Source organism: Choristoneura fumiferana, chromosome 8 (genome assembly GCF_025370935.1).
Source record: "Choristoneura fumiferana chromosome 8, NRCan_CFum_1, whole genome shotgun sequence".
Classification (NCBI taxonomy): Eukaryota; Metazoa; Arthropoda; class Insecta; order Lepidoptera; family Tortricidae; genus Choristoneura; species Choristoneura fumiferana.
The window spans coordinates 1,676,395-1,690,459 of NC_133479.1; the positions used below are offsets into that span (position 1 = coordinate 1,676,395).

The following is a 14,065-nucleotide window of genomic DNA, read 5'->3' on the forward strand; positions in this document are numbered from 1 at the left end:
TAGTTTTACTTATGCCCTCTCAAGCAGAGGATCGTGGGTTTTAATCCGGGGTCGCACCTCAGCATTTCGATATTCACGTGTGAAATTATATTTGTGATTTACCACGAGATTTATAGTGAAGGAAAACTGGACTAACCTATGAAGCAATACAATGGTGTGTGAAGTGCCCAATACGTACTGGGCCCGCGTGAGAACTATGGCCCAAGCCCTCGTATCGTATTCTGTTGAAAGACTACAGGCAACAGGCAACACAGTTGCTAGTGAAAAATGAAGTGTCAAAAATTACAAAATATCATCTTTTATTTACTCTTATAGATCTTTTACTAATTTCCTTCCGCCATTTCCGCTCCTGAATTTGCCATAGTCTATGTAATATTAAGAAAATATATAAAGTCAATATTCAGCGGAGAACAAAAATACAGTCAGTAGGATTATGCTGGCAATTGAATTCATAGTAATTAAAAAACTGTAATTAAGTCTCTTTCTAAAACGCTTTTCTCTATACAGTACGTATGGCTCTACTTACATGTGACGTCATACACTAGTATTTCTTTATAATTAATTTAAAATTTTTAGGCTTTCATTTATGTAAACTAATCAACAAAAAATTGGAAAACCCCCGGCTTTGTCACTTCAAAGTTCAATATTTAAAAAACCTGAACGGATTTTGATAAAGTATGTCTAAGAACCATCGCTAGAAAACCTGCTATCAAATAAAAAAAACCGCATTCAAATCGATCCACCCGTTTTAGAGCTACGGTGCCACATACAGACAGACAGATACACACACAGGCACACAGACACACATAGCGGTCAAACGGTAGGTATTAGTGAACTATGTATAAAGCTTTTTTATGGTATCTGTAGGCAGGTAAATGAAGAGTATTGGATATAATATAATTAAATCTATCTAATAACGGAAATTTTAGTAAAACTTAATAACATTCATGATAGAGAATTGATGGGCTTATTGAACAAAGAAAGTATCAGAATATATTTAAAAATAAGAAGAATAATTTATCGCAGTTTTCCGCAACTAAATATACAGTCAGAGGATTTATTGAATACCCTACGTACCTACATTGAGTAGGTATGATATATACGTACTGACTCTACATTGTCTAAACAACAAAACTTCTCCGTCAACACACCGCACACCCCAACAAACACTGGTAAAAATCCCTTTATTAACAGAAAAAGCTATAAAACTCAAATCCCAAACAGATCGTGTGCGTGAAAAAAAGAACTTTCACTGGCAGAGCGCGCTTTGGTGCCGCCGCGCCCCGCGTCAGTCCGCGCGCGGCGCCCGACCTGTCCACACGTCGGCATTCCCCGCAGCCCGAGCAAACTTTACGCGAGTGAGTGACCATGCCCGCCCGCGCCGTGGCCCTGCTGGCCACCGCGGCGCTCGCCCTCGCCGCCGCCCCGCCCGACCCCTGCTACGAGGACGGCCGCCCCCGCCGGTGCATCCCCGACTTCGTCAACGCCGCCTTCGGAGCCCCCGTCGCCGCCTCCTCCATCTGCGGCAGGCGAGGCCCCGAACGCCTCTGCGACCCTCCGGAGACCAGATACCAGAGAACGCCTGCCGAGTCTGCGACGCCGCTCGCTCCGACCGCCGCAATGCTCCTAACTACCTCACCGACCTCAACAACGCTCACGACGCTACTTGCTGGCGATCCGCCGCCTTAGCTCCAGCTTCCTACGACTCCCCTCCCGACAACGTCTCTTTAACACTTTCCTTGGGTAAAAAATACGAGTTGACGTACGTGAGCCTCCAATTTTGTCCTAAAGCGGCGCGGCCGGATTCCGTAGCGATCTACAAGAGCGCTGATCACGGCACGACCTGGCAGCCTTTTCAGTTTTACTCGAGCCAGTGCCGGCGGGTGTACGGGAGGCCTAATAAGGCTACCGTGACCTCCGCCAACGAGCAGGAGGCTAGGTGTTCGGATTCGCATCGTCTGGCCGGGGAGAATGCGGGCGGAGCGCGGCTGGCATTCAGTACTTTAGAGGGTCGCCCGAGCGCCGCTAACTTTGATATATCCCCTGTGCTCCAAGATTGGGTGACCGCTACGGATGTTCGGGTTGTTTTTAATCGTTTGCACATGATGAGCGAGGGGGATGAGGTTGATCCGAAGAAGCAGGCGGCGGCTGGGACGCAGCACTACGCGGTGTCGGACTTTGCGGTGGGTGGTCGGTGCAAGTGTAACGGACACGCCTCGCGCTGCGTGCCGATGAAGGACGAGGAAGGGTCCACGCAGCAGCTGTCCTGCGAATGCCGGCACAACACGGCTGGCCGGGACTGCGAGCGATGCAAGCCGTTCCACTTCGACCGGCCCTGGGGACGAGCCACGGCTAGAGACGCCAACGAATGCAAAGGTACGATTGTTTTCTGATTTAATTAATGGTGTTATTGGTTTCTCATACACATTCTACACTTGATGAGTTGCTTAACTTTCAGCTAAAGACTGCTACTTATACTGAAAATTTGATATTATAATAAGTAGCTTATCTTAATTTACCGTATCTTATTCGTTATTTTTATGCTGTACCGTATTGTATTGTCATTGAAAAAATAAAATAGTGTAACAAAATGATATCCCACTAATATTATAAATGCGAAAGTTTGTAAGTCTGTCTGTTTGTTTGTTACTTCATCAGGCTTAGACCTAAACCATTGAACCGATTTAGATGAAAATCTGTTTATCCGGCACACAGATAGTTTGAGTCCCGGAGAAGGATAAAGGATAGTTTTTATCCCGGAAAATTGCATAGTTCCTGCGGGATAGCTTTAAGGGTCGCGGGTAACGGCTAGTTTAATATAAGATTATTAAGAATAAATTAGTGAGAGTATAGTCTTTAATCAAATCAGAATCGAAAGTTTCTTTTGTGAATGGGCCCTGGTATAGGTACGTTTATTTTGACTCTACCAGAGGTCGTGGAAATGTCATCAATGGCAAAAAATGCCCGCAAATATGTATTTCCGCAGAAAGTCACGCAAAGGGATCGGTTTCCAAATCCTATCGAAAACAACATTCGAAGTAGGTAAAAAACTATGTAATTGCGTCAATAGATACTATTTTCGATTGTACTCGTGTTTCAAATTGGGTACTAATACCACTTTTGGATTTTCGGATGCCATTTTCGAGTGATATGTTTTAAAATGTCGGTACACCCGACGTTTATTTATAGATTATGTATTTTATATTGATTGGATTTGAACGATGTCAGAGGTGTAAACCTGGCTATTAAAATGACAATTAACAATAATTTATGTTTATTTACCTTCGTAGTAATAAAGATAGACGGCCAAAAGCCGTAGTTTTAGTCGTTATCAATATTAACTGATAACTAGGAACGTTTATTGGACAAGAACATAATATAATAGGCGTTAACTATTATACTGAAACCCCAAGACATCCTCAACTGTCTTTTTATTTTAACTTTTTTATTTATTTATTTATTTAGGTACCTATTTAATTATCCTGTACAATAAAAATTACAAATATACTTCGTCAAACTACAAAACAGTTTGTTGACGAATACTAGCATTTCTTATTTGTGTAATGTATTACTGCACTTATTTTTTCATTTAGTTAGTTTATTAATTGTATTTATTTCAAATAGGTACTCCAATTATTTCAAAAAATATTCGTATGATTAGTTCAATTTTACTTGATTTTCGAAAAACAATTACTTTGCTCACCAGCCACCTTACGAGCTATGTCTTTGTAACAAATGTGTGTTCTATCAGCTCCTCCGCCTCCACAACGTAGGAACACACACAAGCCACTACACTGACGAACCCAAATTCTCGTAATTATCTGTATTATCGGTATGGTTTCTTTCAATGAAATTCTTCTAAATATAAGTCCAGATAAGGTAAAATGTAGAATCAAATGCAACTTACCAACCTAATTTTGCTTTGTTAAGCAAAGGCAAGCTAAACGAGGAGAACTATTAGATATTAAATAGATTTGCTTCTAAACTGCAAACTAGGTGAGCTGCTAATTAATGTTCCAGTAGAGGCCAGTTCACAACGCGGCACAATGTTGCAGGCACGCTTTGAGAGCTAAAGGATAATCTATCGTATCCAGTTTTAGTACTATTACATAGAAGTCCTTTGAGCGGTCAAAGGCCGGAGTTCAACGGTTTTAACCTGGGGGGCTACCACGAAATTCGAAAATCGAAGTTTGTATCGTACCGTCCCTCTCTCGTATTAAATAATATTAGCGTCAGCGGGGCAGCAAGATACGAAGTATGAATTTTGCACTTTAGTATAGAGCCTGTAACAGTTAATGAGCTTTGTTACAATACGCAGTCGTGCGGATCGGCCAGCGCAGCGTATCCCCCGTTCCTACTTGTCGGGCGTCGGATCCTTTTCGTGTCGGATCGGATGTCAGTCATTTCTATAAAAAATCGTGTCGGGCAAGTGTGAATAGCTTCATATAAAATGTTCTGCCACTGAAACATCCGATTAAAATCCGGGCCCGACATCCGACAAGGAACCAGCTTGTAGGACGTCCACCAACGACGACGGACGACTTGGTTAAAATGGGTTCATGGTCGATGCAGGCCGCTTCCGACCGAAGCAACTGGAGGTCTGGAGGAGTTTTATCCAACAGTGGACGTTCTACGGCTGATATGATGATGATGACGCAAAGTCAAATCAGACAGGTCAAGAAGATTGTTTAGCCACGGTTTTTTGGATCACTAATGTACGGGAAAACTTTTCCGAAACAATCACATCCCTAATTATTTATTTAAGAAGGTACCTCTTACAGCACAAACAATAAGAAAAGTCTGATAATCTTAATTGTTTATGCCTATGCCTAATGCCATCCACAAAGACGCGTGACTTTGTCAAATTAGAAATTAATGAAATTGTAATAAGACCCAGGTCAAAGTGAAAAGACACCTTCTAGGCAAAACGTGTACCATCTTAGGCCTCATCTTCGCCTTCCATCAAGCGAGATTGGATCGAGGCCAAACGTAAGCCTATTTTGCATAAAAAAAAACCGTGAATGACTCTACCTATAGGTCAGTAACCAATACTGTAGATATTTAAAACAAAATGTAAAAACTTATAGGTAGATTTGGTTTTGATGGAAAACATAACAAAAATTAATCAAAATCTAATTTTTGGGACTCCGGAATTGTCATTGTATGAAAAAGCGTAGTCTGTCCGTAGCTCGCTATGTCCTTCCGGAAATATATCTAGTTGTTTAACCAGATAGACGCCCTGTAATTTTACCTAGCACGACATTTCATTAACAAGATAAAAAGTATATCTATAATTTACAAACACAGACAACACAAACATCACGCCTGTATTCCCAAATGGGGTAGGCAGAGCACACGAAACGTTACCGCTTCGGAGCCACTTTTAGCAATTTGAGGTTTTAAGTTTGACAAAAACGGTTACGGTTGCTAACTTGCCTGCCTGGTTGCTATGGTTGGTTGATAACCTGTCTATAATTTAATTGTACTTATTCAGAAATAGTCACGTGAGGTATTTCAAGCTCGAAATCAAAGTAAATTTGCAAATTGATAAAACATAACCAAGGAATAATAATGAGTAATAACAAATAAACCTCCGAGTTTCTTTAATATTACGTATCTCTTTCCTTTTATTTGCTGAGATATCGTCTCACATAAATATTTACACAAAGCGAAGATTGTGCGTACAATATCATCTGATATTTTACTGGGAAGGAGCTCAGGGAATATTATGATAAAGTTTTGCTTCTGTGTTTAATACTGGTTTTTATAGCGGCAAATTACATCATGCAAATCTTGTCGTTTCAATCGAATAGGGGTGGGTTTGCGTTTCTATTTTACAAATTTGTTTAGTAATTAAGTACCTACCATCATCAAATATTGGAAAATCAGATCCCAAAGGTACCGGTTACTTATGTCTAGTGGTTGAGTTCGAAACGCGTCAGTGTAGTGTGGTGGTGGTGATAGATGGGTTTGTGTGATTTGTGTGTGTTCTTACAGTGTGGAGGTGGAGGAACTGCATGAACACGCATATTTTGCATAATCTTTGCTATCGTAAGGTCATGGTGGAGCAAGGAAATTCTTTTAGTTCTACATATCTGTTTTTCTGTACTGTATACTAATGTTTTGGTGTTCAGTAAAGGGTCATTGTGTTGTATTGTACCGGTTTTTTGCTTCAGCGCTACTTTTCACAAAACGTTTATAAATAAAATGAGTTGTTTATAATCTTTAGCAACTAGAAAGAGTCCTATTACTAGACGAATAGTGGATGCTGTTTTGCAATACTGAGTCAACCCAATGTCATTTTGCAATACAATCTCAACTGTCAAAATTCTTTTCTGAGGGTTGACATTGTAATGCAGAATTAATCAGGGTTAACACACTATTGCAAAACAGCATCCAGTTCAAAATTACATAACACACGTTCTAATGCCATTTTAGGCTAATTCTTGAAATAATTATGTGTATCTGTTCCGCCATTTTCTTTTCGGTCAAACAAACAAACAGTTTAAAAGAAGTGCAGAGTAATTTTATGTAATTATAGAGACGATTAACAGCATTTTAGGCATCACTGTCTCAGAAAATATTGTGAAAGAGATGCTTAGAGTTGATTTTATTTAAAAACGCAAGACAGCCGTTGGCCTATTTTGCGATAACCATTTTAGGGAAAAAAATTTAGACCTTTCGAAGGGCACCCCTTTAAAACGTAACTGTGAAATGAAACACATGACTGTGTGAAAATTCCAAACGCGCTAGGTTGAGTAAGTCTAACGAATTGAAGTATAACGGCAACGCACAAACCCTACTACTGCCATTGAATGCAAAAGTTTTCACATTATCTTGCGAAATCGTACATTCTTGTGAATCATGTTGGTCCTACTAAAGTGGGGTAAAAGCTGACTTCTCTATCTACCTATATGTTTTCTTTTAAGACACATCTTGAATAATTATTAATTACACTTAATTTCATGGTGATATTATTAGTAAAACATCTTTATTTACTCATTCCAATACATGTCACGTTAGTATGTATGAGAAGTAGTTTCATTTCTTTTGAGACCTAAATATTATTTATTTCGGAATTACTAGAACTTTTTTTAGCATTAGAAATAGGGTAAACAATCTTGACGACTCTTTATATTGAAAAACAATTTAAAAAAATCATTAACTATTACTTATAATACCAAAATAATGTAAATAATCATTGACCTTGCTTATCGTTACATATTTGCTGCGACTTGTTCGAGATCGCTTAACTTGTTTCTAATGTAAAAAAAACGAAGTCTAGAGCAAACCTAGAGAACCTATAATATGAGAGAAGCCATATGCTTACACACACACATTATGGTTATAGCACTTGGCGACTTTGGAGTTCTCTATATTATCAGTTATCTAGTTATTAGACGTTAACTAGATAATAAAATAACCGGGCGGTCGTAAAAGTTCAATGTAATAAATCAATTAAATTGAGTTTTAGTTGGTTACACCCCTTAATTGGATACGATAAGTAGATTGGTTAAAATTTAACTTCAGGAATTTAATGCAATACGTACATTTGAGTAAATGATTCGTGTCCCAGTCTTCGACCCCTGCTTAGTAATAGGCATTGCCATAAAACCATGCCAAATTCTGCTTGTTAGTTTCTAGTTGAAGTTTTGATTTTGTGTTATTTTATTTTTAGACGACTGCCCAAATAAACAATAGTGTGGTATCAGTCATAAAAATGCATCATTATATTTATTATATAGTTTTACCGGGAAACCTGGTTTCGATTCACACTTAACTCTGTATAAAGCTATAATAGATAGAGCACAAAATTCTTTTCTATCTTTAAGCCTACCTCTATAACAAACGGCTAACGTCCAAATTCGATTGCCAAACTAGTCAAATTGTGTATTAATATCTGCTTAAGCTGAGGACCTACCCCAAAATTCGAAAATCAAATTTCGTATCGTGCTGTCCCTCTCACTCTCGTATTAAATAAGGGTCAGAGGGACGGAACGACACGAACTTCGATTTACGAATTTCGTAGTAGTCCCGCTGAGCGTGCTAAAATATCTGACATGTCTTGTGCCCCTTGTGACCCTTTGTTGCCTCAAATATTGGTGCTATTACGTAAAATTGCATCGTGTGTAAAGGGCTTAACAAAATCCGGGGAAATGACAACCCTAACTTCAGTGTTTACCACAGGAGCACGAGTTGACCAATGACTGCGCGCGCGGCATCAAAATGGCGGAGTGACAGCACGCTTTATAGCCTCAGATATTGGTGCTAGTACGTAAAATTGTATCGTGTGTAAAGGGTTTAAAATCCGGGGAAATGACAACACTAGCTTCAGTGTTTTCCACAGGAGCACGGGTTGACCAATGACTGCGCGCGCGCATCAAAATGGCGGAGTGACAGCTGCGCTTCTGCCTTATAAGAGTTCTCGCCTCCGCCTACATTCCAGCTGTATAAATCTGATTTAATCTTGACATGGCCAGTGGTCGCTATCACACGTTAATGCCAATTCCATAAAATGTTATAAATTCTTGGGATTTCAAAGGAGTTTTCATTACCGTTAGAATTTCTAGGTAGGCGGATTTTGTACGAGAAGTAAAATTGCTAAACATGATTTCAATCTTATCCTTAATATTAGTACCTACATACATACGAAAGCAAATGTCTTTTTTTTCTGTCTGTCTATCTATTATCTCTTCACGTTTAAACGACTAAACTAATTTAGACGAAAAGTATTCTGTTTCCCTTCTCACAGTCTCAAACTATCTTTATATCAAATTTTATCATGATCAGTTGCGTACTTATCCTGTGAAGTGAACCTGACCAACAAAAAAGCGGCTGAACCGATTTTGATGAAACATGTCTAAGAACCATCGCTAGAAAACCTGATTTCAAAAAAAAAATCGCATTCAAATCGGTCCACCCGTTTAAGAGCTACGGTGCCACAGACAGACAGACAGATAGACGGGCAGACAGACACACATAGCGGTCAAACTTGGGGGTTCAAAACAAAACAAATAACTCACTTTCGCATTTGGATTAGCTGGTAGATTTTTTGAAATTCATAACTTCTTGTTATTAAATTGAATAAAGATATTTTGATTTCGACTTTGATATTAATCAGCATTTCGTCACACAGACCCAACCATCACAAAGACAAACTCTATCACACGAGTTCATTCTCAAAGCTAAATGCACGAGAACACATAAGTGCAGGTGGTAGAACCTTGTGCAAGGTCCGCCCGGATTGCTACCACCATCTTGCTCGCTAATCCTACCGTGAAGCAGCAGTGCTTGCACTGTTGTGTTTCGGCGTGGAGAGTAAGAAAGCCGGTGAAATTACTGGCACCTGAGGTGAGGTATTCCATCTTAGGCCTCTAGGGTGGTAACGCATCTGCAATACCCCTGGCGTTGCAGATGTTTATGGGCGGTGGTGATCTCTCACCATCAGGAGACCCACTTGCTCGTTTGCCATCCAGTCTAATAAAAAAAAGTATAATTAAGTCTGTGCGAATCTCTTGTGTTAAAAATATAATATCTTTTGACATTGACGTGGTACAGTCACCAGTACCAATATCTGACACAACAAAGCATGTAGAAATATCTAAGACGACTCTACCTATTCTTCTTCTTCTTCTCTTTTAAAATATGGCTATTCTGTCCTAATTAATAGGACAATTTCACCAGTGTCAAGGTAAACTCTCTTTGAGAGGGACGTTGTACGGTGATTGTAGTTTTTGCAACTTGATAGTAAAATTCCAGAAACCACGTGGAGACCACTTGCGCATAAAAAAATGTTAGACACGAGAGCAATATAGGATTTTGTGATCACTGTTCACTGTTAAGGTTAATCGCCGCATAAAACTCTATCAAAATTATACTTCAACTAGCCAAAGAAACAGAAATAGCAAAATTAGATATTGTCTACATCCGCCATCTTCGAATGCTACAAATCGAATCCTCAACACTCTAGGGCCGGTAGGAGCTGTGTCAGATGTCATTGCAGGTGACTGTACCGGAGAAGCACGTATTTTCTTTCTTTTTTCTATTTGTTAATTATTGTATATATTGTGTGTTATTCAAATGTTATTTCTGCACTGGCGCCAATGTAAAATATTGTAGTTTATTTACTCTTAAATAAACCGCCCTGCGAAGCAATCCAATGGTGTGTGTGAAGTTCTCAATCTGCACTGGGCCCGCGTATGATCTACGGCCCGAGCCCTCTCATCCTGAGAGGAGTCCTGTGCACAGCAGTGAGATGATGATGCTGATGATGATGATTTATTCTCAAAGTCCGTTGGTGTAACTGACCTCGCGCATCACTCTATTGTGATTTCGTAAGCTCCCTTAGTTATATGTTAATTACTTACTGGCATGTTGTAAGCTCAAACTGCGTTTTACAGCACAGTTATGTCGTAAAGGTCATTAAAATGTAACCCATAATAGTGGCGAAATATATCGGAACCCTTTTATGAGAGTCATAAAATGAAGATGATCGAGTGCTAGGGTCTCTACATAATGTTGCAAGTTAGATAATTACCTATCGAAGTCTGAAAATGACTTGAGGCCGTTTTGGCTAACGTTTCTGAAGCTCGCGATCGCGATCAAATGACAGATTTCGTATACAAAAACTGTCATTTGATTGCTATCGCGAGGGCCTCTGTTGTATGTATGTAGTAGTAACGTGACCGTATAGATAAGTCGACGTTCCATATTCAAAAAATGACTAAGTCCCATATCAATTCTGTGCACTACTTCATACAATAGAGGCAGTATTGCCTAACGTTTCCGAAACTCGCGATCGCCATCAAATGACAGATTTCGTATACAAAAACTGTCATTCCTTCGTCTTCTTAATTTTTTTACCTATACACTCTTGACAGAGTGGTCGAATGAGGCTCAATAATGAACCGTCATGACGACGTCTTTCGCCTGCGAGATTTGGATCAAAAAACATACATAGTTTAGCATTTACAGAGGTAATTAGTAAGGATAATGTGGTAGATTTTTGACATAGTACATAAGTACTTGTTAAACTGGGTTAGCTGGAAGAGATCCCTTATAAGTGATAAGTTCGCCTTTGTATCTCTGTTTATCTGTGTTTCCATTATGTACAGTCAAGTGCAAAAATAGGTACATATACATATCTATTCGAAGCACTCAAAAATGTGTGCAATTTACACCTACTGTGTGCAATTGTTGTGATGTAGACATTCTGATGTTTTTTTTTGTGAGGTGTGTTGTTGTTTGCAATATGTAACTGTATTGTACCTAAATTATGATAAAATAAAATGAAAATAACTGCTCTATGGTGTAAAGTGAATAAGAGCTAGCGTTTAAAAGTGTATCCAGTGAATTTATGGATATACAGGATGCGTCGTAAATCATAGAGCAGCGTGGGAGCACCCTATTATCGCGTATGTTGGCTTGGTAGCTTTAGTTCATTATCTGTGGTACTTCACGACGTAGTTATATTTTATACTAGCTTTTAAGCGCTGCTTCTCTCGTATACCATTCTGGCGTTTGACGACCGGATGGCCAAGTGGTTAGAGAACCTGACTACGAAGCTTGAGGTCCCGGGTTCGATTCCCGGTCGGGGCAGATATTTGTATGAACAATACGAATGTTTTTTCTCGGGTCTTGGATGTTTAATATGCATTTAAGTATGTAATTATCTACATAGGTATGTTTATCCGTTGCCTAGTATCCAGTAGTACAAGCTTTGCTTAGTTTAGGTCAATTGGTGTCTTAAGTGTCCCATAATAAAAAATCTGGGATTTTATTAAATTTCCATGGAGATGTTCGCAATATACTTCAGATTTTATTGACTCAGGCGTTATTTTGCATAGGTTCATATCAATAGACTTTTGTATGTCAAATAGCTGGCAAACGAGCATGCGGGTCACCTGATGGTAAGTGATCACCGCCGCCCATGGACACCGTACTTTAAACAATTACTTTGCTCACCCGCGATCTTATGATAGCTACATCAGTGCAACAAATATGAGTTCATACAACTCCTCCACCTCCAAGCTGTAAGAACACACACCAATCCAACTATCACTACCACACTACACTGACGCGTTTCGAACTAAACCAGAGTTCATCTTCAGAGCAACACAACTGTTCACCATGCTATCAGATATTAAAACACATTTATAATATGAATATTGGTAAGATTCGTTCTTTACTTCATTTTATTTAAGTTGACTTTTTGCATAGTTAAGTAAAACTGAGAAGTAAACAATGATGTACCTCATGAGTTAAATATTCAACTGGAAACAAAGGCAGACAATAGATCTTAGGAATAAATTAACTTTTTGTTAGCCTAGGTGTACGAGCACAATAGTCGAAATAAGATACAAAATAATAATAAAACTAAAAAAGTGAACAGCTCAACTCAAAAGTGACTGACTAGTTTCGATCATTTCGGAAGACCTTTTTCAAGGGTGCTAGGCGGACCGTTCTTGACTTATAACAGTTATAACCGTGAGTTGAGCCATTTAAATGTTTAGTTTCTTAAATCATTACAATGTGTGCAATAAAGGGCAGTAAAATAGAATATAGTGCAATTTTATAGGCAATAAATGATTTTCTTTCTCTGTAGGTTATAAATATTTACTTATTCTTTTGACATTTCTCACCTAGATTAAAAAATCCCGTAATCGAAGAAAGCTTCCCCGCGGAACCCAAAAGCTTTAGGTTACTTGACCTGAAATGTATATTCCAGAATCATATTATAGACATTGGGTGGGAGACTATGCATCATCTCCAATAATTTTTATTTTTTACTTTTTTTTGACGGTGGAAGCATTCTACACTTCCACTGAATGTAGATATAGTTAAGATGTTTAGTTTTGTAAATAAGGGACTCCATAAATCCTTGTATTTTTTAAATGTAATTTTTCTTTCATTTTATACTGTAGTTTTTAAGTATTTTATTTAAAATAAGTATTTTGAAAAAAATTGACTGCCAAGTTTCTTGCGGCGCATTCTTTTTGGCAATGATGGTCTATCCGAAAGCCCATTGCAGCCTATTTACAGAATAAACGATTTGAATTTGAATTTGAAAGCCGCAAGTATAGGCTATGTACTATTCATCTATAGTCAAAATTCAATATTAATTCCATAAGAAACAAACTTTTCTCCGTCAAAGCAAACAGCGTGGATACGAGCTTCAGACCGCAATTTCCGATACACTGAAGTTCATTTCCGAAAGGAAATCGGTCGGGATTTATTATCTTTGTGCACGAAATCTGTATGACAAATATTTTAATGGCGTCCTCGAGGTGTCACGCCCAATTACGCAGACTTTAGGGTCTGTTTCACCAGTCAACTGATATTCATGTGACCAATAAATGTTATGCCGTCTTTTTTCATTCGGAGGAAGCAAACAGAGATAGCATCAGAGATTTGATAAATAAAATTTGACAATGAGTGACGAATTTCTCAATAAACCAGTCAAGTGTGAGTTGGACTCAAGCACTGAGGGTTCCGTACTTATTTGCTGGTGTACGTCAAAAGGCATAAAAATTCAGTGTTAGTAAAGAAACACCTAAGCAGGGATGTACGGAGTTTGAGATTAATTTTATATTGGTTGATTAGGTTTTATAAAACATAAAAAAAAAAAAAAAATATTTGTCGTTTTAGCAGCAATAGAAATACAAAATTAAAAATCAATATAAAAATGATTATTTTGAAACTTATAGTGTAGGTATAAAAAATTTGGCTGGCACGCCCTGGAAAGTATAAAACTATGAAATATCAAGTGTACCTATTATGGGTCTTGAGAGACAGAGAGTCCTGTATAGACGGACGGATAGACTAGTTCCATTTGTTCTTTTGTGTTTTTCTCGTCATAGCTTCTTGTCCTCTCTGTACTACGGAATCCTAAAAAGAGTTAATTCACTATGTCACTGATGCTACGAGATAGTATTGCTTTATTACAGTTTTAGTGTTAAAACGACGCACGCGCACGGAGATTTATTTTATTGCCTGCGTAGGAGATTGATAATGCTCCAATATTAGTTGGGACAAATGTGTTAAGTTATTTTATGGGCGTACCATG

The 14,065-nt window shown here is 38.6% G+C and overlaps 1 protein-coding gene across 1 annotated transcript in view; it reads left to right on the forward strand.

The window, feature by feature from the left end:
• Positions 1-1,296: 1,296 nt before the first annotated feature.
• Positions 1,297-14,065, forward strand: part of LOC141430102 (netrin-1-like) — a 274,374-nt gene continuing 261,605 nt past the window's right edge. Inside the window, 2 exon segments of the mRNA XM_074090644.1 lie at positions 1,297-1,552; positions 1,555-2,376. Coding sequence (XP_073946745.1) covers positions 1,369-1,552; positions 1,555-2,376 — 1,006 coding nt within the window. The 5' untranslated portion in view covers positions 1,297-1,368.